The sequence below is a fragment of the Cervus elaphus genome, chromosome 29, assembly GCF_910594005.1.
Source record: "Cervus elaphus chromosome 29, mCerEla1.1, whole genome shotgun sequence".
Taxonomy (NCBI): Eukaryota; Metazoa; Chordata; class Mammalia; order Artiodactyla; family Cervidae; genus Cervus; species Cervus elaphus.
The window spans coordinates 23,821,300-23,844,205 of NC_057843.1; the positions used below are offsets into that span (position 1 = coordinate 23,821,300).

Here is a 22,906-nt window from a genome sequence, read left to right on the forward strand (position 1 = left end):
GGAAAATGGGCCTTTCCTTTTCCAGTGTCTTCTTGTTCGCTGGGAGCCACGCTGGGCAGAGACTAGCCCTGGACCTTCTGTCTGGAGGAGGGAAACACTGGAGACAGCTGGTGTCTTGCATATACGAGTTGCTCATCCAGATGCATCTTAGGGATCTCATTAATCGAGGTGAGAGCTGTGATTCCAGGAAATCAGGTCATGAAGCTTATCCAGATGCCCAGAATTCAGAGAAAGGCAAGGATTACAGACTTGGCTTATAGCAGAGGTTACAAAGTGATGGCCTCTGAGCTGTGTGTGACCCAAACGTGCATTTTGTTTAGGCTGCATAGTGCTGAAAAATTGAGATTTTTAGATACATGCTCAGGTTTTTATTTAAAAATATGAAGATAAAGCAATGTTGAACATGCACTTCAATGTGGGAAGACATTAGCTGAAGCGACTTGGCTGCTCCTTCATCCAGGACAGATGATGCTTCATTCAGCACTCTCACATGAAGTGTCCATGGGGACTGACATCCCACCCATTTTATTTCCATGATCAGCCTAGTCCCTGTTGGAGGGATCTGAGTTTTCATTCTTTAAGGCCTAATGCCTGGATGACACAGAAGTTTCACTTCACTTGCCAGGTTGAATTGTGTGATATTGGCTCCTGAATGGCTGTGTTAGAAAAAGATTCTTGGATTTACTAGAAAAGAGCCACTATTGATTGGTGATGTCTGCCATAGGCATGAGATGGGGGACTCATTATTACTTGTGGTGTAAATATCAACCAGGCTTGACACACTCTTTTCCCAATTTTGAAGCTGCTCTGTGGCCCCACTGAGCAGCTTCTAGAAGGCGAGGGAGAGAGAGTGCAGGAGCAGGAAGAACCATAAGCAAATCTCTGGAGGAAACGACTGTCTAATGGATACTTTATTGTCTAGATACTTTATTGTCTATAAAGACCCTACAGGAGCTCTGCCATGTAGGTGCCTCAGAAAAATAAATGCCAGAGATATAGTTGTACATAGGATTGCAGTTGGGTAGTTATTTTATTCCTGATAAGAAAGGGAAATGAAGTCTTAGAATTCTGCTTGTGAGGCAGAGCCAGAGAAATGTTCTTTCCTTGGGGGTATTTTTCTTCAACCACTATTAAATCCCTGAGGCAAGAAACTTTCCTGAGCTGTCTGATACCCGTTGTGGACCAGCAGGAGCTCCTAGCAGGTATTCACCACTGGCCCCCAGCTGCAGTTGCTTCCCCCAAAGCCCCAGTGAGAATAATCCATTCCACTTCAGAAAGCAGAAGCTGAGTCTCAGAGAACTTGACTTTATCAAGAAAGCTCACCTAGTTGGTGGGAGACCTGCATCTAGAATCCAGGTCCTCTGACATCCACTTCCTGGCTCTTCGCTTTACGCACATGGACAGATGGATCTAATCAACCACTACATATAGAGGACTCACCACCTGCCAGCTTTGTCCAAACACTTTGTATGTTATAATAACTCTCTTGAGCATATTGAGAAGGACTGATCATTCCCATTTTACAGATGAAGACACTGAGTTTTACAGATGTTAGAAAACTTGCCCAAGTTCACACAGTAAATGAGCTTGATTTCAAGCCTATGCTGTTAACTGTCATGCTCTGTTAACTCTTGGGGTGTGTGTGTGTGTGTGTGTTCTGAAAAGCCTCTGAATTGAAAACAGTTGGTGATGAGAAGTATGGAGGTCGATGAGAGAGGCAAGATGTACTGTATGAGAGGGGTCCACTGCTGCCCAAGTGAGAGTTGGACCACCATGGGATTTGCTAAAGAAAATGATCTGCTGATTCTCCAGTGGAAGAATAAATCAATACCTGCTCTCAACCAGGACATGCATTCATGGAAATGCCTTTGTTCTCCAAGCCACTGCATAAAAATATTTCCAGTGCAGAAACTTGTGAAGATTTCATAAGATGGTATCTGAGAGTCAGTTGAGGTACTTAGCAGAGGTGGGGGGTTAAGTGAGTTCATGACATAAACGGTCTCAAATGTTTTTCTGTGAAAGGAATCTCATTTTATAATAAGGCAGTACACTGTGTAATGGTCATTTGGCACCGAGAAACAATACAGAATAGCAGTGTTCTCTGGAACTAGATAAGGGTCCTGGTGCCCCAGCCCCTTAAAGCTGAGCCAGAGAGCAGATTTCAGTCAACAGCTGTGTTTGGGGTGGGGGTGGGGGGCTCTAGCTGAGGGTGGTATGAATGCAAAGAACCTACATGGGCAATCCTGCCAGGCCACAAAAATCTAAGTAGTGTTCAATATTTGTGAATGGTGTGGTCGGTGGTTGTATGGACTGTACAGCTGAGGCCAAGGGACTGGGGCTGCTCCCTTTCCTCCCTGTGATCGTCAATTTCATGATTGACTTTCTTCTCTCTTCTGGAGAGAGGTCTGCATTCCGTTTACCTATCAGGAACTCTTCACTACTGTGGGCTTCCTATGAAATTCTATCAACATAAGTGATGGAGACATATTTTATTTTCCCAGCCCAACACATGTGCTAAGTGGTTTAAAAAATTAAAATGAACCCTTTCTTCCTAACTGAATTTTTACACATTTATGAGGTATTTTATTTTAATTGAGAGCCAGTAGGCATCATTCCAAAGTTATATAAACAGGTACTAAAGGGATGAATTATTTTATGGAAGGATCTATCTTTGAGTTGTTTTAGAGTATGTGTTCGGTTCTATGATGAAAATTATTTGCTTGACTAAAACTTGATATTTATTTAGTTGTTAAGTCATGTATGACTCTTTTGTGACCCTCATGGACTATAGCCTGCCAGGCTCCTCTGTCCGTGTGATTCCCCAGGCAAGAATATTGGAGTGGTTTCCATTCCCTTCTCCAGAGGAATCTTCCTGACTCAGGGATGGAATCCGTGTCTCCTGCATTGGCAGGCAGATTCTTTACCACTGAGCTACCAGGGAACGGGGTAAAAAATTTGATATACTGTGCCAAAAAAAAAAAAAAAAAAAAGGGAAGGGGAATTCCCTGGCAGTCTAGTGGTTAGGACTCTGCACTTTGACTGCTGAGGGCACAGGTTCAGTCCCTAGTTGGGGAACTATGATCTGTCAAGCCACACCATGTGGCCAAAAATAATAAAATCTGGTATACAAGTACTTTGCACTGTGGGTGCTAACTACTTTGATGATGTCATAACTCCAACTCTCACACAGAGCTGGGTACGTAATAAGCACTCAAGAAATATTTGCTGAATGAATCTTTCTCCACTTGCCAGGCCTATTTTTCCAACCATTTATTGGACATTTGCCTTGATTTGCTGTTGTTCAGTTGCTCAGTTGTGTCCAACTCTTTGCAACCCCATAGACTGCAGCACACCAGGCTTCCCTGTCCCTCATTATCTCCCGGAGTTTGCTCAAGTTCATGTTCATTGAATTGGCGATGCCATCCAACCATCTCATCCTTTGCTGTTCTCTTCTGTCTTGATATCTTGCAGCAACTTCAAAATTTACATTCATACATGATCTCACTTCTTTCCCTTTAAATACTGTGTCTCCTTCTCCATGAGCATATGTGCAGTAACTGTCCAGGGGACTGAATGGCCCTCATTTAAATTCTGGCTGCCTCATTGAGTCATCTGTAATCTTAGCTCTTTACTAAACCTCTCTTTGCCTCATTTTACTCATCTGTAGAGGGGGTATAATAATAGCTCCTGCCCTAGATGGTTGTTGTGAGAATTAAACTAGCATGGATCTAGCACGTAGCAACACATGGTAAATGTTAAACGTTCCTTAGCACTTCCTATTTTAGCCAACCACTTTAGGAACTGTGTTAGGAACTTGATCCTCAAGCTCACCTTATCTTTTCACTAGATCCAGTCTGACTTCACCTTTCCCTGTTTCAGTCCACTGCTGCTGCTGCTGCTGCTAAGTCACATCAGTCGTGTCTGACTCTGTGCGACCCCATAGATGGCAGCCCACCAGGCTCCCTCATCCCTGGGATTCTCCAGGCAAGAACACTGGAGTGGGTTGCCATTTCCTTCTCCAGTGCATGGAAGTGAAAAGTGAAAGTGAAGTCTCTCAGTCGTGTCTGACTCTTAGTGACCCCATGGACTGCAGCCTACCAGGCTCCTTTGTCCATGGGGTTTTCCAGGCAAGAGTACTGGAGTGAGGTGCCGTTGCCTTCTCTGCCACCCTAACATTGCCATGCAAAAAATGCTTCTTGTTTTTGAAAGACCCCTTTCCCTTCCAGCACAGCTTCTGAAGACCAGGGGATTCTTTCTAAACAGATTATTCCCTTCCCCTGTTTCTTAGCAGTCACCTTCCTTTGCATAGCAATCTAAGCCTTTGATGAACTGCCTTCCGGCTCCAAGTCCACATTCCCAGCCCAACTCCAACCATTCCAGTCTCTCCCCATCTCCACACTCCAGCCACACTGGACTCCTTTCTGCTTCCAGAAAATATCAGACTTCCACTCCTTTTGGCCTTTATTATTTGTCTCTGATTACCTTACCTTTCTGCTTTCACCAATATCATCGAGGTGTAGTTTTCTTTGATAGTTATCCTACAGAAAGAATCGTTCCTTCGGTATGTCGTCACCTAACTTGGTTGTAACACTCATCATTTTGCTCCTCTTCACCTGCCTTTCTTCCCCTATTGGACACAAGCTCTTTTAGGGCAGAAATAGGCCATGAGATCTTTAACCATTTCTGTGTTAGTAGGGTCTACTACAGGATTTCTGCTCAATAAATTTTGCTTTTCCTATTATAAAATTAAAATGTTCTCATCAGAAAAGAAAATATCTATAGGAATAAATGATTTAAGATGTGAAAGTTCCCTGTAATCTGCAGCCAATGCTATATCCTGCCAAGCTTTATGGACATCATTTCTGACGTTTGCCTTGCAAACACAATGTTTTAAAATGGAATAGAGTAAATAATCACAATGATTCCCTATTAAAAGCCGATTTTTTTTAATTAGGTACTGCTGGTACTATGGTAGATTTTAAAGCAAATTGTATTTCTCTGTTTTAAAGAAAATATGGAAACATCTGCTTTCATAAAGGAGCAGTACTGTTATTCTGTAATACCTTCTATTTTTATAGTATGCCTCTTATCATAATTTCTCCTCTCTGCTTGAGAAAAGGAAACATAAATGCACAGAGAAATGGGAGGGATATTAATTTCTCTTTTGAACCTAAGGGGGAAGCACATGTTTCTACCAAACTTCCATTAGGCTTTGAAGGCAGAACGATTTTTCATTTGGAACCCAAGCAGAATTTCAAAGATGTTCAGCGCTGGTGCCCTTTCCTCTTCAGTCCCTGCTGAAGGCGGGCGTAAAGCCGGCAGGATCTGGGGGCACACGTTTCACAAGAGGGCTGTGTGTGGGTTGGGGGTGAGGTCTGTCTGCTCATCCTCCCCAACTGCTGGCCCGGGGGCCCCCTTTCTGATCCTCCTCCTTCCTTCTGTTTCCAACGCTGAAAATCATCTGGTTCTTCAGCTTGTTCCCAATTCCTTTAATTGTCTCCTTGGAAGCTTATAAAGACTCATTTTGGTGTCTGGCCCATGGCTATTTAAAGGCACGTATTTTAACCTGATAGTTTTATCTTTTCTTTTTTAATTTTCCCTTGAGTTCATCATTCTTCAAAACCACCTTGGCCAGACAGCTAGAGTCAGGGGTGCTCCTCTGGGTTTGGAGCTTCTCAAAGGGATCAGTCTGGCTGCCCAGACTCGCTGGATTAATTGAAGCCCTCCCGCCTGGGCTGTGAGCCTGGCCGTGTGAGCACAACTTTGTGGGCTGGGGCAGCAGCAGGACACGGCGCTTTGAGTTGAGAAATTCCCGCTTGATCCCCTCTTACTGTCCCTCCTCCCGTCCACCAATAAAACAAAGAAACCTGAGAAATAATCTCTGAAAGAAGAGACTTCGCCAGCCTTGATTGTCACACTGGCCTCGAGCCAAGCCTGAGCCTGCCTCAAAAATGAACCCAGGAGGGGAGCTACTGGAAGGCAGTCAAAACCCTTGAAAGTGAGGTCGTGAACACCCCCCACATCAACAAACTCTCACTTGCTCTGCCTTCCTTTTCTTTTAAAGGTAGAATGAAGTCTTCTAAGACAAACTCCAGAATACCTTGTTCATATATATATATATATATATATATACATATATAAAACGAAATTGAGAATGTGTGTGTACATGTAATAGTGTGGGTGTGTAAACATGTTTACACCTGACTAGAAAAAAGTATCCTGGGTGGAAGGTCTCCTCAATTGCTGAAAGTGATGTTTATCATTTTCAAGCATGTTTGAATATTTGTACTACTTGTATACATGTATTCACCAACAGTATTATATACTGTTTAGTATGCTATGAAGTTTTATAACATCTCATATTTATGAAATATTTGATACACACTATCACAAAAAAAGACAGAGCGAGGAGGTCAGTATTCTGCTTATATGCTTTTATGATGACGATAGTTTCATGAACAGGTGGTTTTAATGCATTCTCACTTGAAATGCAGCAGATGTCAACTATGAGGGGATGAAGGTGCTAATTTATAGTTTTTAAAAAACTTGTGCACAGAAAGCTAAGAATGTAAGTGCAAGCTTAGCAATAAAAGGAGAGATGAAAACATGCAAAATGGGGGCTTGGGGGGCCCTTTCATCTGTAACTGAGGTGGTCTGCAAGAAACCACGGAAGCTTCTGCTAATTTGAAATTCCACCAGCAGAGAAAGAAAACTCTGCTGGGTTATTGAAGAAAGATCTTGGCACCTTATGCATGGGAAATGAAACTTTTCATTTTGCATTTGGCTTATAGGTTGGTTACAACACCCTCCCTCCCATCTTTCAAAGACTGAGGAGCCGACTGGAGTTAGAGATGTGGTTTGCATATGCTGCCTAGTTGACAGCCGCAGATCGACAGTGATAGGCTAATTAACTAAATGAAGGCAGCAAAGAAGTGAGGTTTTGGCAAATGACAAAGCCATTCATTGAGCGCTGTTTACTTCTACTTGAGCTTAAGTTCTGTTTTTAATTAGCCTCAGGATGTTTTTCTTGCAGCCAGTTAGAAGGAGGTTCTTTCCCTTGTCAGGTGCTGCATCCTTGAGTCGGATGTGGTGAGGGGAGGAAAACCCCAACACATTCAACGTGAGCCAGAATCACCAGCCGTCTCTTTCCAAAGTCCCTTCCCCTTCCTGTGCTAGAGCCTTAGAGGTTGGGACCCTCCTGTGGGAGACCTGACATCTCCTGTTGGATGAACTGCAGTTAGTTGTTAACTTGGGGGATTATTCTGAACACATACAGGTCCATCTTGCTGGAGCCTGAGCTTCCAGTTGGATTTCCTTGCTTCCAGTTGATCTGTAAGCAGCATTCTTGGATATGATCAAGCCAGCCCACCAACCCAGTGAATCAAGTCAGATGCTATTCCTTTTTTGCTACTTGTCTTTTTTTTTTTTTTTTTTAATTTGGCCTTATTTTATAATTTTATTTATTTATTTTGGCTGTTCTGGGTATTCGTTGCTGCTCGAGCTTTTCTCTAGTTGCAGAGTCGGGGCTGCTACTGTAGACACAGTGTGTGAGCGTCTCTTGTGGCTCCTGGGGTCTAGAGCACACGCTCAATAGGTATGGTACACGGGCTTAATTGCTGCATGACATGTGGGATCCTTCAGGACCAGGGATGGAACCCGTGTCTCCTGCCAATGGCAAGCGGATTCTTTACCACTGAGCCACCAGGGAAGCCCATTTCTAAGTGGGTTTTTTTTTTCCCATTCTATTTCTTGAGACTTTGTAGGCTTGTGCAGCTTACCAGACTCCTTTTTATCTAGGTAGCTAGAGTGCTTGTGTCTATTTATGAGCAGGAACACTGAGGCAAAGTAGTATTTTAGCCAAGCTCATGTGGAAATTGTGGAGAAGACGGACAAAGAGGGTCAGATCTCCTGGAGCTTGGCTGAGAACTGGGCCAGAACTACTGAGCTGGGATGCTGATTTAGTACATAGAATGGGGGATGGTGGATAGGATGCTCAGGGCAGAAGATGTATTTGGTGAACAAGGTTAGTGGTGGTGGTTTACTCACTAAGTCATATCTGACTCTTGTGACCTCCTGGACTGAAGCCTGCCCGGCTCCTCTGTCCATGGGATTTCCCAGGCAAGAAATAGAGTGGGTTGCCCCTTCCTTCTCCAGTGGATTTTCTCAACTCAAGGATCAAACCTGCAGTCTCCTGCATTGCAGGCAAATTCTTTACCACTGAGCCCCTAGGGAACAAGGCTGGGAGGCCATTAAAATTTAGAGAAAAATGTCAAGGAGAATGAAGAGGTAAGCTTTAGGGGTAGGGGCAACTAATTTGATTTAGAAGGGACCAGGTATTTGTCAAAATAGATGATAAATATGGTGACCGTGTTTTTTTAGAAGTCATGATGGTATGACCTATCTCTGCTCTTTCTATCCCTTCAGCCTGTTCAGTGGAGGCTAGTAAACTTTCAAGGCCTGGCTTGGCCCCCCAAACTCCTCTACCTCCTCTCCACTCATTCCTGTTCGGAGTTTAGTGACTCATGGGTCCCTGTGATAATTTTATGTGTCAATTCAACTGGGCTAAGGGATGCCCAGATAGTTGGTAAAACATAATTGCTGGGTATATGTGTGATAGTGTTTTGGTTTTTATTTGTGTGTGTGATAGTGTTTTATTTGAATAGGTAGACTGGGTAAAGAGGATCGCCTTCACCAGTGTGGGTGGGTGGTGTCCTGTCTGCCTGATAGAATAAAAAGACAGAAAGGGTGAATTTGCTCTCTGCTTGAGCTGGGACATCCATTTTCTCTCGCCTTTGGACATTGGTGCTCCTGTTCTTAGACTTTCAGTCTTGGTCTGGATCTTGCACTATTGGCTTCCACATTTCTTAGGCCCTCGAGACTCTGATCAGAACTCACACACCACCAGTTGCCCTGGTTCTCAGGCCTTCAGATTTGGACTTGAACCATACCACTGGCTTTCTCTGGCCTCCAGCTTGCAGATAGCAGAATATGGGACTTCTTAGCCTCTCTGATGGCATTAACTAATCCTCATTAAAAAGAAAAAATCTTCCCTATGTCTGTATATCCTGTTGGCTCTGTTTCTTTGAAGAATCCTGATTAATATACCCACTGCGTGCAGTAGCATATCCTTTTCCAGGAGTGGTAGCAATTTTCTGTCTTTATTCTCACTCAGGGTAGTAAGCTCCTTAAAAGGACAGAAACCACATGATTGTCTTTATTCCTTGACCAATCAGTAGTGCCAGGCACTGTGATGGCTGCTTAACATACATTATTTCAATGATTCCTCACAACAACCCAATGAAGCAGTATATTTGTAATTCATATTGTAAGGGAGCTGGGCTTGAAGGGATTAAAGTAACTTACTCAAGGTCACACAACTAGCAGGTGGCGGAGTCAGGATTCTCTCTTGATCATCATGTTACCCACTGCCCTAGTGGTCAAAATATTTGCTGAATTGAATTGGCAATTTGCCGAAATAGTTGGCAACTTATTTTATCACTTGTAGTAGGTGCGTTAATTATTTGATTTCAAAACTCATTCAAGCTGAAAAGCCATTTGTTGTTGTTCTGTCCCTAAATTGTGTCCAACGCTTTGAGACCTCATGGACAGTAGCACTCCAGGCTTCTGTCCTTCACCATCTCCTGGAGTTTGCTCAAATTCATGTCCATTGAGTTGGTGATGCTATCCAACAATCTCACCCTTTGTTGTCCCCTTCTCTTCCTGCCTGAAAAGCCATGTATTTGTCTAAACAATCACTCTCATAGATACTAACATGAATAGGAGCAAAAAAAAAAACAAACAACCCTCAGTATTATTATCAGGTGAGTGAAATGGTTGTGTGTTTCTGCAGGTGATGGTGGGGTTCTAAAGACATATGGTTTTTATTCGCTAAGGTATCTACACTTTATTTCATTTATATTTTCTTTATTACTGTAACAAAGTTGAAGGAAGAGTCCTTTTTCTGGGAGAAGAGTGGATCTGAAGGGAGGAAAAAAAGGAGGGAAAAGAAGCTTCACTTTTTATGAAGACTCATGAATGTACCTAGATGTGGCAGAGAGGCCATTCATGCAATGGTCTTTCAGGGACAAAAGCTCTACATCTGGTTACACGGGACCCTCAGAGATGCAGAAGGGGCTGGAGAAGTATTATCACCTCAATTGACAGATCTCCATCTGAACTCCGGGTAATGCCTCTTCCTGGGAACCCCCACCCCCACCCCCTGCACCATCTCATCTGCTTGCACCAAAATGCAGAACCACAATGGTCCTAGGGACAGTCCAAGCCCCTAAACAAGGTCATTTCAGCCCCTAGTCAATTTAAACTCTTGTAATCTGCAAAAGAAAGAAACCTGGATACCTTAAAGTTCAAAAAAAATTCTACTCCCATTAAATCACCCAAGTTTAAAAGGAAGCTGATCAGTTTGACTCTGAGCCACCTTGCCCTTACCATCCCCACCCCTTTACTTCTTACTCTGGACTTTTAAGCAGGAAGAGACCCTGAGTCAGATTCCATGAGGTGGTAGTTAGGAATGAGACTGTGAAATTAAGAAAGGAGTCTTAGCTTTCATGATGGTCCAAGTCCATTTACCTCCTCCTCAAACACTGAGCACTTCACCTGGGGGCGAGCTTGCTTGGGCTCCATTTGTGTGCAGCCCTGCAGCCCCGAGTTACAACCATACGGCTTAAATTCTCATAGAAGGCCGGCTGGCTTCACCCAAGACAGAAGACAAGTCTGTGAGGTAAGTGAGTAACTACTTCACGGCACCTCAGGCCAGGCAAGTGTCTGCTCTGTTCCTTGTCTTCCCCGCTCCCCTTGGAAAGGACAGTGCCTCACCTGCCTACCAGCCCAGATATAGGTGTTGAGGAACAGTGAGGGCAGGTGGGGAACAGGAAAAGCCCTCAGCTGTCCTGGGATACTTAGCCCCAGCCTCTCTCTTTGAGCTTCATTGGCTGCTACATCGAGCAGAGAGTGATCGTTCCTAATCCAGGTATAAGCAGTGGAAACATTGATATGATACCTTTTCCCAGCTCAGCTGAGGTCAATCAACTCAACAACAGAAAGCAGGAAGCAGAAAAACTCAGCGTTTTCCTAGTATTGATCTCCCTTTAAGTTGATAATAAAAGCTGCTAGTATTGAGACCTACTAAGTGTTGAGCACAGGCTAACTTTCTTACAAATAGGAATCCAGGGAAGCCTCCATTCTACACACAGTTCAGATAACTGAGGCTCAGAGAGAGAATGTGATTTTGCCCAGGGCTTGTAGTGGAGCCCAGTCTGTTTCACAGCTGAAGGCCTCTCCCTCTCATGTGCTGGCTTTCCAAGCCTCCTTCTACCAGTACTGCTCTTAGATCTGGGCACCAGGTGTCCCTCCCTCAGGCTCCAGGCTTTAGAGGGCCCCTCCCAAGAGGCAAAAAGTCTGGGAAACTGGATAGTTCTGCCTACCCAGGGACCCCTTGCTGCCCCCCTGCCCCCCTTACATTTTAGACTATACACTAGATACCTAGTCTCCTGGAACTCCCTCACCAAGGGGTCCTAGCTGGAGTTGCCAGAGGTAGCAAATATTACAGGCTGATCAGTTAAATTTGAATTTTAGATACAGCAAAATTTTTAGTATAATTATGTCCCATGAAATATTTAGAACATGCTTAATGCTAAAAAGTTATTATTTATCTAAATTCCAGCTCGACTGCATCTTGTATGTTTTCTGGCAACCCTAGCCCCAGCCCACTTCCAGGATTTGGCTGTTTGGGTGGCGCTTGCACAGAGCTTGGACGTGCACAATTGAGTGTCCAAAGGCAGGCAGGCAAGGGCCCCCTCAGAGCTGGAAGGAGCCTGAGAAGAGAGAAAAGGGGGCCAACTGGGGCCCTCCATTTGTATCCTTGTTAGGGATGCACTTGTTCTCCAGACCACACCTAAAGCATAGGCTGCTTTATCGTCTAACTAGCTTAGTTTTCATTTGTGATTTCTATAGTCATGAGTTTCCAGAACATGACCCCTTTCGTCAACCTCACCTCCAGCTGGATCTGGGGTGAGGGGCTGGAACAAGGTACTCAGAAGTCCAGTCTAAGGGATATTTCCATGCGGATACAGATGACTTAAGAGGGCTCTCAGTCTGTAAAAAGGACAAGCTGCTGGATGTGTGGGTCTGCTTTTTCCACTTTTCTGTGTAAAGGGTGCCTGGCCATGAATGAGGTGCTGCACTTCTTGAGTTCGTTTTTTTTCTCCCATTCATAACATATGAGAAATATCCCAGCCTCCTGGAGTGAGTGTGAGGGTGAACTGAATTAACATGTGAAAGTGTCCAAGCACTTGACAAGTGTCGAACCTCATAAATGCACTTGGGTCTGCATAGTCAGGAGCAGGCTTTTTTTTTTAAGGCTCAGCTGGACCACCCACACTTCCGTTTCCAGCCTGGGGCCCTTGGATCTTCCATGAGGCCGAGATGGCTCCTGAGTCATGGAACAGCGAGGTCACCCTCATCCAGGCCTTCTGGAGTATTTTGAAGAATGAACCCTAGGAGCATGGCCTTCCAGAACCATCTAACTCTACATCTGCAACTCAAACTTACACTACACCATGGAACCTATGAGATGACTTCTGTCTGGGGGACAAGGAGGACCCTTCCCACCAAGTTAGGGCTAAGTCATCAGAATGAAGGTCTGGATTATTCCCCAGAACTATGTGAAGGCTACTAAGATCAAGTCTTACTAAGAATTATTGAGTAAAAGCCCAACTTCTTTTCAGTGCCAGGTGAATAAAGAGAAAAGCAAATCATTCCCAACACAGGGTTTCTCTGGTCTTCACTAGTTTGTGTTCTCACATCTTCCTAATTCATCCCTCCCTCTTCTTCCCCTCCTCCCAACAAATTAGCTTCTAGTCATCAGCTAGAAATCCTCAGGAAAACCTTCAAGAGGAAGGTGGTATATTGTGAAGCAGGAAACAAGGACTCTGATGTCAGAAAGACTTGGGTCCCAGCTCTGCCACCTCCCCATCACCATAGGGAAGCTACTGAACCTTTTTTCGTCTCAAGTTCCTCTTGTAACAGTGGTAATACTATTTACTTTCGCTTAGCACAGTGCCTGGCACCTAGAAGGTGCTTGTTAAATGGGGGCCATCGTTATTGTTGAAGATAATGCCCAATATATATAAGATTATACTTTATGCTCAATAAAGCATAAATACATGAATGAATGAAAGAAACACTTCCTGAAAGGTTACCTTTTCAAATTTTTCAGGATCACAAAAGCAGAAGTCAGCCAAAGGCATAACTTGGGGGTTCCCTCCAACCCTGAGTCCCCAGATTGGAGGGCTCCTTTGAGCCTCTGGCCTTTGTGATTCAGTCTCCAGCTTTGCCTGACAATGTGAGGCACACCTCACTCTGCTGGTTCGCTGTGGTTGTCTGTCCCCACCTCCTCTATCCTTCATTGATCTAGCTCACGTTTCTCCGTAACCATCCTTGATTACCTGCAGGACTAAACAAGCAGGCAGCCATCATTAAGAAATCGCAGGCGCATACCTTTCAGATAGCATAATCGCCCCACCGGCTGGTACCAGTGCCCCAACAAGCTTCCTGCTGTGACCCACTATGCAAACAGTTCCACCCACCGGAGGTGAAAACAATTCTACTTTTCAGGGCTGGAGAAGACTGATTTTATGCAGCAGAATCCTTTCAATTATTCAGGATGCTGCTGTCTTTTTTTAGTTCAATTATTCAGGGGTTTCTGAGTACACGATTGTAAATTCAGCATTTGTTGGCGGGAAAGCCCAGACTTGATTGGTTGAGATTCAACTTGGCTCTGTGTTTCTCAAACGTGACAGTGAATCTAGACAAGAGAAGTGGCCATCCTTTTGGCAGAGAAATAAGTGCAGAGAAAAATTTATCTTTGAAAATTTTTGATTCACAACCTGTAGTTTATGCAGAGTGCTTACTTTCATGATCCTTTCCCTTGCAATACACTGGCAGAAAGGTTTTTGTAAATCAATAAACAGCCATCCATGTATAATGAGGACACTTATTTCAGATACATTCTCCTCTCTGTCTCCTACTAAAATAGTATCTATGTATCCTCTCTTGAATATTTAAATTGAGGGTAAACTACCTTCTTGGCTACCAAGATGCCACATTTCCTGGTTTCAAATGAGGAAGTAACCTGAAGATGAGGTGGCAGGGTTTCCATGTTATCTTTCAGAGAAATGACTTATGTAGCACAGAGAAGCATGTGGTTTACTCTCAGGAAGCACATCATGACTGCTGGTGGTAAGATATTTAACACTTACCACCTGTCTCTGTCACTGTGCTGAGTTTTAGTGAGAACTTCTGGAAAATGATAATTCCTCCTCTTGGCTCATTTATTCACTCAAACCTTCACTGAGTATCTCATATGTGATTTTGGGTTGGACAGTGGGGATACAGCAATAGACAGATCCCAGACCCTGCCCTTGGGAAGCCTATAGCGTATGCAAGTGACCAATATTAAAGTAAAATCATTAAAAAATCCAAGTTTATTCACTGTGATTAATATTTTATTGCAAAAATAGTTTTTTAAAAGGGAAGAAAAAGAGTGTAAGATTAGGAAATTAAGATGGTAAACTGTTGCAGGGAGATGTTGACAAAGTCATGAATTGCGTAGCACAATTATTTTTGTTATCTCTAGACCCTTGCCCAGGGCCTGACATTTTCAGTCTATTGTGTGAATGAAGTTTCTTTTATGAAGCCCTTTTTACTCAAGGGCCTCTGATTTTAACAAGTAAAAACTTGTACATAGTGCTTATGGAGTGTCTAACATGGGCCAGACACTATTTTAGTTCTTTATGTCTATTAGGCTGTTCATCCTTCCCCTAAAGTTCTGAGGTGGGTATGAGCGCTGTGCCTTCATTACTTAAATAAAAATTAAAAAAAAATCAATGCACAAAGAAGCTAAGGCAATTCATCAAGGTCACATAATACACAAGTTATTGAGTGGCAGAGTCTGGATTTGAACTTTGGTCATCAAACTTAAGAATCTCAATCTCTAACCAACGTGCTACACAGTGCTAGTCAAGTTAACTAGCTTTGCATAGACTCAAGACATGTGAAGAGCTATGGTGATGTAAAAGAAATAAATATCAATAGCATGTCTTCCTCCAGGGATTGGTTGGGGGTTGCAAAAGAGCAAGGAGAGAAATAACATAGCTTATAACAACTTGCCCCTTATCACCTGCCTCCAGGTTCTTCAGGTTTGCTAAATTCCTTTCTTTGGCCCAAAGCAGGCATCTTCTTCCATGACTCCATGGAAATCTGCATTCTCAGGGATGACTGGCTCTGGCTGGTAGCCTTGGGGCCTTCTGGAAGAATCCACATGCTACAGCCACTACAGTGCCTCACCCTGCATGGAGTGCTAGCATCTGCCCCTTCCCCAGAGTAAGCAGCCTCAGCCTCACCATCATCTCTCCTTCCTCTGAAGGAGGTTTCTCTTCTGTGTGCTTCCAGCTACATATGGGGTTGGTGGGTAAACAAGAGTTTAGGGCCTGGGTGCCACACTGGATTGAATCCACCTTAGAGCCATCACAATCTGCTTGTAGTCTAGGTTTCCATCCCTTCCTGAATCAGGGAAGATGAGGTTCTTTCTCCTTCCCTCTCAGGGCTATAGTAGGGAGCATCTGAGGAAATCATCACTTCTGGTGCCTACCCTCCCGAAAACCTGCCTACCCCTTCCACTTAAGCTCCCTGGTGCTTGCTAGGTCACTTTAATCGTGTCTGACTCTTTGCTAGGCTCCTCTGTCCATGGAATTCTCTAGACAAGAATACTGGAGTGGGTTGCCATACCCTCCTCCAGGGGATCTTCCTGACCCAGGGATTGAACCCGTGTCTCTTATGTCTCCTGCATTGGCAGGTGGTTTCTTTACCACTTGCACGTCTGGGAAGATTGAGTTATCTTGTACTCTTTGTTCTCGACACTAATGTTTCCCCTCTTTTCTTTTAATTTGAATGTGTAGTCCTGTAATTGGGAATTCATACTCCACCATCAAGTTTCCTGCTCTGGGTGTTTATGTACGTGAAACTGAGTAAACTGTAGACACAGGTGATGCGTCTGTGATCCTCCTACCAGAGCCGGTGCTCTATACCTGAGAGCAAGAGCTGGAGAAAAGCTAGTGGCTTGCAGAAGAGAAGAAAAGGAAATCTGAGGCCTTTGACTTCAAGCCATAAGGTCTGATCTTTGGAAAACACAGTTTAGCATATCTTCAAGTTGTGGAGACATTAGGTCAAAGCAGTTGTAAACTCCATTTGTTCAAGACCTGTGACTAAAAGAATTTGTGCATAATGTTTGAAAATTTGTGAAGTTAGAATATACAAGTGAAGCATTTTCTCATGTCAAAACTTCTTGCATTTCCTTGTGCTACAAGAAGTGAAGATGTGGTAGGAAATTTTAACCTGTTTTTCTGGAAGACTGACTTCCTTGGGCCTTTTGATTTTGTAAAGGGAATGTGCATGCATGTTTAGTCATGTCCTACTCTTTGTGACTGTAGTCTACCAGGCTCCTCTGTCCATGGGATTTTTCAGGCAAGGACACTGGCGTGGGTTGCCATGCCCTCCTCCAGGAGAATTTTCTGACCCAGGGATTGAACTCATGTCTCCTGCATTGACAGGCAGATATTTTACTGCTTGAGCCATTGTGGAAGCCCATTTGTAGAGGCAAGTGAAGGTCCCATTTGGAAAAAATGAGTGTCTAGACTTGAATTCCACATAGCTAAAATGGCACAGGTTGTTTTCATGGTGGATAGGGTGCAATTTTTGAGACTAGTTTTAGGAAAAAATACACACTGTGTACCACACAATCCCCTGAGTGGCAGTATTAGTTGTTGGGCCACAAGTGTGAGACATGGTTGAAGCAGTTATCCCAATAGAGACATGGGAAAACTTAGGGCAATCACATTAAGAGATCAAGTCTTTGGGCCTGAGCTCAGGTTATTATTGAACATAATTGGCTGCCTAGATTGTTCTGGAATGCCCTAAGGCTATGCTGATGGCTGTGCTTCGAAGGGTGTAGCAGACACTGTTTTTGTTCCAGTGCATTACAGAAACATAGTTGACTTCTGCAGCAGTCACCTTTAATTCATTCTGCTCAGGCTATTTCTTCGAAATGTGTAAGCTTGCAAAAGATTATGTATTAGTTCACGAGAACTTCAACTCAAGGGGTTGAGCTGTCATTAAATATTTTGATGGAAGAATGGTAATTAAAACACCAGAAAGATGATGCAGATAGATATGGACCACTCTGCCAGGTTACTACAGCATCCCAAGCCTGAAGAAAAGTGAGGTTACACACCATCACATACCAAAGAAACCATAAACAAACCAAAGATTTTCATTGGCAAAGTGTAGCTAAAATATTTAATTGACTCCAGCAGCCGAGTCAACATACCATATTTATATTTTAAAGCAATTGACTGTGTCATAGAATATAAGAAAATCTGACCATTTGCCAAGAGGCAACATTTCAAGCCATTCAGAACCAAGTAGAGTCAAATAGTCTAAAAGGGACTCACTTTATTACAATGCTAAGATAAAGTTACTGGGGATGTTGGATTTATAGAATGAACAATAAAAATCATTGATTAGAAAAGATTTGGGAAATTTGCTTCTGATACAAGAACAAGAAAGACCACTATACAAGTAGTGAATCCCCCACACCCTGTACTCCTGTTAAAATTAGAACAAATATTCCAATCTAAAATTAATTCCCTGATGTTAGTCAGATCCCACCTCCTAGGCTAAATATACCGACTTGCAGACGGTCCGGTTTCCCCATAGAGGCTGTAAGACAAACACATGGTTGATAGAGATTACAAAATTGCATAGGTCCATGAAATATATAAACATGTATCTCTAATGTATTTAAAATGAAGACAGATGGAAGAATGTGCCCGCAAAATGACGAGACAGGAATATGTATATGTATGGGTCCAAGTCTTCATCAGCATTGCTCCAGCTCCACGCCAGGTATATATTATGGCCTAGAGAGTATGTGCATGTGTACACCCAAGGCAATCTCAGAGAAAGGAAATTGCAGTAGGCACACAATTCATCTCTAGCTGCCCACCTGCCAAAAGTTGGCAGGCTCCTCCGGGTCACAACCGACATGTTGTGAACCACACCTCTACCTCCCTGGGTAGGTAGCATGTGGTTTTGAAGGCAAAGGCTGTGAGTTTATATTCCCGGACACCATATGAATGCAGTTAACAGACAACTATGGTCTTTTTATATGTACATGGCCACAAATCATTCCAGATTGATGCCTGGCTGATAGACTCAATCTCCTGCAAATTTCCCATATGTTTCACTGGACTCCAAAATGAGCTGGAAGGAAATATGCAAGTATTGGGAGATTCTACACAGAAACACGGGAAACCTCTACTCCTTGTGGAACGGCGGCATGAGAAGCTACAATTGGGAAGGGAGGGAATGTCCGCTTTTCCTTGATTTCCTAGGCATTCAAAAACCAAAATCTAAAAAGGAACTGCAGTCAAAAATATAGCTGACCACAGGAGATTTCTCGAAAGTGGTGCTGATTCAGCCTTAGGAACTGGAGGGAAACAAACCATCCCCATGTTAAACCATGCCATTTTCACTGAAACTGAGATTCACAGTTTCTTTTATCTTCTCACTTTTTCCTCAAACTTTCCGTCCCTCCTTCCTACTTATTTTAATTTCATGAAAGACTTGAGGAAACAAGAACCACAATTTAACAGCAACCCCAGCCCCATGGCAACTCAGAGTACCAGCTGATTGTAAAGACCAGGAGTTGATTATTATTAAGCCTCCACATAAGCTAGTTCTCTTGTGTATTCTTAGAATAAAGAACGCGAGAAACTTAACGTATAGAACTTATCAAAGAGTGGGAAACACATGGCTTCCTCATTTATCCGTGGGGTGTCTAAGAGTAGGTGAGTGGTCAAGGAAGTGAGGATTAGGGCCTTTATCTTGCTCATTAAATATTTCAAATAAAGAGAGAACTATAGAAAAGAGAAGCATAAAAAATATCAGAATTAACCGGTGGTAATTTTTTGTGGTTGCTGTTGGGCAAGAAATAGTGACCTTCTTCAGAAAGCCAGGAGAGCAAAAAGATGGTGGACTACTGTCCTAAAGAAACATCTTTGCTGAGTTAGAATTTGGGTTTCTTTTACACGAAAAGATCTCTCTGGCTCCTCTTCAAATATGGACTTACTGCAGTTACTGAGTATCTGAACTGAAGTCATCAGAGAATACATAGAAAGACGTAAAGGATTTGCCACAACCACTGAGCCTGGGAAGTATGGCTCCACTACATTCCTGTCTTGTGACTTTTGGGTAAGATCCTTGCCGCACGCATGACATTGCTGTGTGTTTCCTCCAGGATAAATACTCTGAGCCTACTGGCGAGACGTGGGCTCTAAGGATAGGGTTCTTTTCTTTTGTCACGTTTGTGAAGCCGGTGAAGAATCTTTCTCGAAGGAATTCATGTTCTTAAGACCTGACTAATAAACACATATATATCTGGCTTCTATCCGGTATGAATGTTCTCATCAAGCCTAAGGTGTTGCCACACTCCTGATATTTGTATGGTTTCTCAGTAGTATGAATTCTCTGACCAACAGTAGCGTGTGAAGTTCAAATTTGAGTTTTAAAGACTTCTACCATATACCACATTCACACAAGTTTCTCTCGTGTATGGATTTTCTGATGTTCAGTGAGTGCTGAGACCTGAGCAAAGGATTTTCCACACTCGAAACATTTGAAAGGTTTCTCTATATGTATTCTCCGATGACTTGTAAGGTGTGACTTTTGACTGAAACACTTGCCACACTCATGACACCTGAAAGGTCTCTCTCCAGTATGACTTCTCCAATGATGTCGAAGGTGTGGTTTTTAACCAAAGACTTTTCCACACTCATCACATCTGTAAGGTTTCTCACCAGTATGAACTGTCTGATGCCTTCAAAGGAGTGATTTTTACACGGCAGGCCTTGCCACACTCATCCCATTTGTAAGGTTCCTCTCCACTATGAACTGTCTGATGCCTTAAAAGGAGTGACTATACACGAAAGGCCTGGCCACACTGGGCCGGCGGAGAAGAGCGGGGAGCATCCCCGCAGGCAGTAAGGGGACGGTTTGAATTTTCAGAAGAAGCCTGATTCCTAGAGGGGGCTGGGTGCAGAGGAAGGCGAGGACCTCCAATAACATCCGAGCGTGGAAGAGCTAATCTCCGAAAAGTTGGGAAGCGTTGGGGGAGTCGGTGAAACCCTCTCTTGGGGTGTTTTCGGAAGCAGCCACAGTCACCGCTCCGGATGCTTTCCCCTGGGGTCCGGAAGTGGCCGACGGGTCTGGCAGCCAGACCCTGGGGGGAGGGGCACCTGGCGGGCGCGCAGGCGGGCAGGGGCGGAACCTGGGTGGAGCCGGGGCGGGGCGGGGTGGGGCGGGGCGGGCAGCCAGGCCTTGATTAGGTTAGGGTAGGAGGCGGCGGCCGGAAGTAGCCAAAGCAGTCTGAGCGGGCGCGCGCGCGGCCAGGGAACCCAGAGCTGCACAGCGCCCTAGGCGGCCGCCTCAGCATGTCGGACTTCGACGAGTTCGAGCGGCAGCTCAACGAGAGTAAGCAAGAGCGCGACAAGGAGAACCGGCACCGCAAGCGCAGCCACAGCCGCTCCCGGAGCCGGGACCGCCGCAACCGGGACCGGCACGGCGCCTCCCGGGACAGGCGGCGCCGCAGCAAAGCTCTGACCAGAGGCGCTAAAGAGGAGCACGGTGGATTGATTCGCTCCCCCTGCCACGAGAAGAAGAAGGCCCGCAGATATTGGGACGTGCCGCCGCCGGGCTTCGAGCACATCAGCCCCATGCAGTACAAGGCCATGCAAGCTGCGGGTCAGATTCCAGCCACCGCCCTCCTCCCCACCATGACCCCCGACGGTCTGGCTGTGACCCCGACGCCGGTGCCCGTGGTCGGGAGCCAGATGACCAGACAGGCCCGGCGCCTCTACGTGGGCAACATCCCCTTCGGCGTCACTGAGGAGGCCATGATGGACTTCTTCAACGCTCAGATGCGCCTGGGGGGGCTGACGCAGGCCCCCGGCAACCCCGTCTTGGCCGTGCAGATCAACCAGGACAAGAACTTTGCCTTCTTAGAGTTCCGCTCGGTGGACGAGACCACCCAGGCCATGGCCTTCGACGGCATCATCTTCCAGGGCCAGTCGCTGAAGATCCGCAGGCCTCATGACTACCAGCCCCTGCCGGGCATGTCGGAGAGCCCCTCGGTCTACGTGCCTGGAGTCGTGTCCACCGTGGTCCCGGACTCTGCACACAAGCTGTTCATCGGGGGCTTGCCCAACTACCTGAACGACGACCAGGTGAAAGAGCTGCTGGCGTCGTTCGGGCCGCTCAAGGCCTTCAACCTGGTCAAGGACAGCGCCACCGGGCTGTCCAAGGGCTACGCCTTCTGTGAGTACGTGGACATCAAGGTCACGGACCAGGCCACCGCGGGGCTGAACGGGATGCAGCTGGGAGACAAGAAGCTGCTGGTCCAGAGGGCGAGTGTGGGCGCCAAGAATGCCACGCTGAGCACCATCAGCCAGACCCCCGTGACCTTGCAAGTGCCCGGCCTGATGAGCTCGCAGGTGCAGATGGGCGGGCAGCCGACGGAGGTGCTGTGCCTGATGAACATGGTGCTGCCCGCCGAGCTGCTGGACGACGAGGAGTACGAGGAGATCGTGGAGGACGTGCGCGACGAGTGCGGGAAGTACGGGCTCGTCCAGTCCATGGAGATCCCACGGCCCGTGGACGGCGTGGAGGTGCCCGGCTGCGGGAAGATCTTCGTGGAGTTCACCTCTGTGTTTGACTGCCAGAAAGCCGTGCAGGGCCTGGCGGGTCGCAAGTTCGCCAACAGAGTGGTCGTCACAAAATACTGTGACCCCGACTCTTACCACCGCCGGGACTTCTGGTAGAGGTGGCGGGGCAGCGCAGCGGCGGAGCTGGCTGGGGGCGTCTCCCCCCTCCTGCTCCCCCCATTTCCCCCCCGCTCTGAAGACGATGGGCAGAGGAGTGTGAGCCGAATGACAGCCGGCAGCAACTGGAATGGCAGCAATGAAGGCTGGGGGTGGGCTGGGCGCGGGGCGGGGCGGGGCGGGGCCCGGGGAAGTGCGCACGCAGACCCGCACAGATGCACGCACGCACGCACGCACAGACACAGGGGGAAGGGCGGGCAGGGGGAGACAGCGGGGCGGGGTCGGACCCCCACATCCCCTCCCTGAAGCAGTCTTCTGCGGGATACCCCCTGTCTCTTACCCTTCCCCACCGTGGAAACACGGCGTGTTTCTATTTGACGGCCAGACTCTTTTGAATTTGGTTGTCCGGCCCGGTACCTTGCCCCTTCCCTCTCAGGACCACAGGTCCCGTCCTCCTGGCCTCTGGTCCTCGCCCCGGTGTCCTGGTTTCTTCCCTAGTTGATTCTCTCTAGTCTCCCGGGCCTGCCCCCCACCCCGTGGGCCCTGTCCCTCTCCTCCTCTCTGTGGCACTTTCATATTTGCTAAGACGAATTTGCTCATTAAACATTTTGTTGTATTAGAAAAAGGACCAAAAAACAAAACAAAACAAAACAAAACACCACCACCTATAACCTCCCTGGCTAGATCAACCTATTTGCAGACGGTCTCTTTTCCCCACTGGGGCTGCAGGACACACACATGGTTGATAGAAATTACAAAACTTTCATGGGTCCATGAAATATATACACATGTATCTGTAATGTATTTCAAATAAAGACAGATGGAAGAATGTGCCCGCAAAATGACGAGGCAGGAATATGTCTATGTACGGGTCCAAGTCTTCATCAGCATTGCTCCAGCTCCACGCCGGGTATATATTATGGCCCAGAGAGTATGTGCATGTGTACACCCAAGGC

The 22,906-nt window shown here is 45.7% G+C and overlaps 1 protein-coding gene across 1 annotated transcript; it reads left to right on the forward strand.

Annotated features, from left to right (window-relative positions):
• Positions 1-20,468: 20,468 nt before the first annotated feature.
• Positions 20,469-22,568, forward strand: LOC122686277 (splicing factor U2AF 65 kDa subunit-like). Its single transcript, XM_043891457.1, has one exon. The coding sequence runs from the start codon at positions 20,565-20,567 to the stop codon at positions 21,948-21,950; it is 1,386 nt and encodes a 461-aa protein (XP_043747392.1). The 5' UTR covers positions 20,469-20,564; the 3' UTR covers positions 21,951-22,568.
• The last annotated feature ends 338 nt before the right edge of the window (positions 22,569-22,906 follow it).

Coding starts and splice junctions, on each gene's coding strand:
- LOC122686277 (XM_043891457.1), top strand. CDS start 20,565: ATGTCGGACTTCGACGAGTTCGAGCGGCAGCTCAACGAGAGTAAGCAA.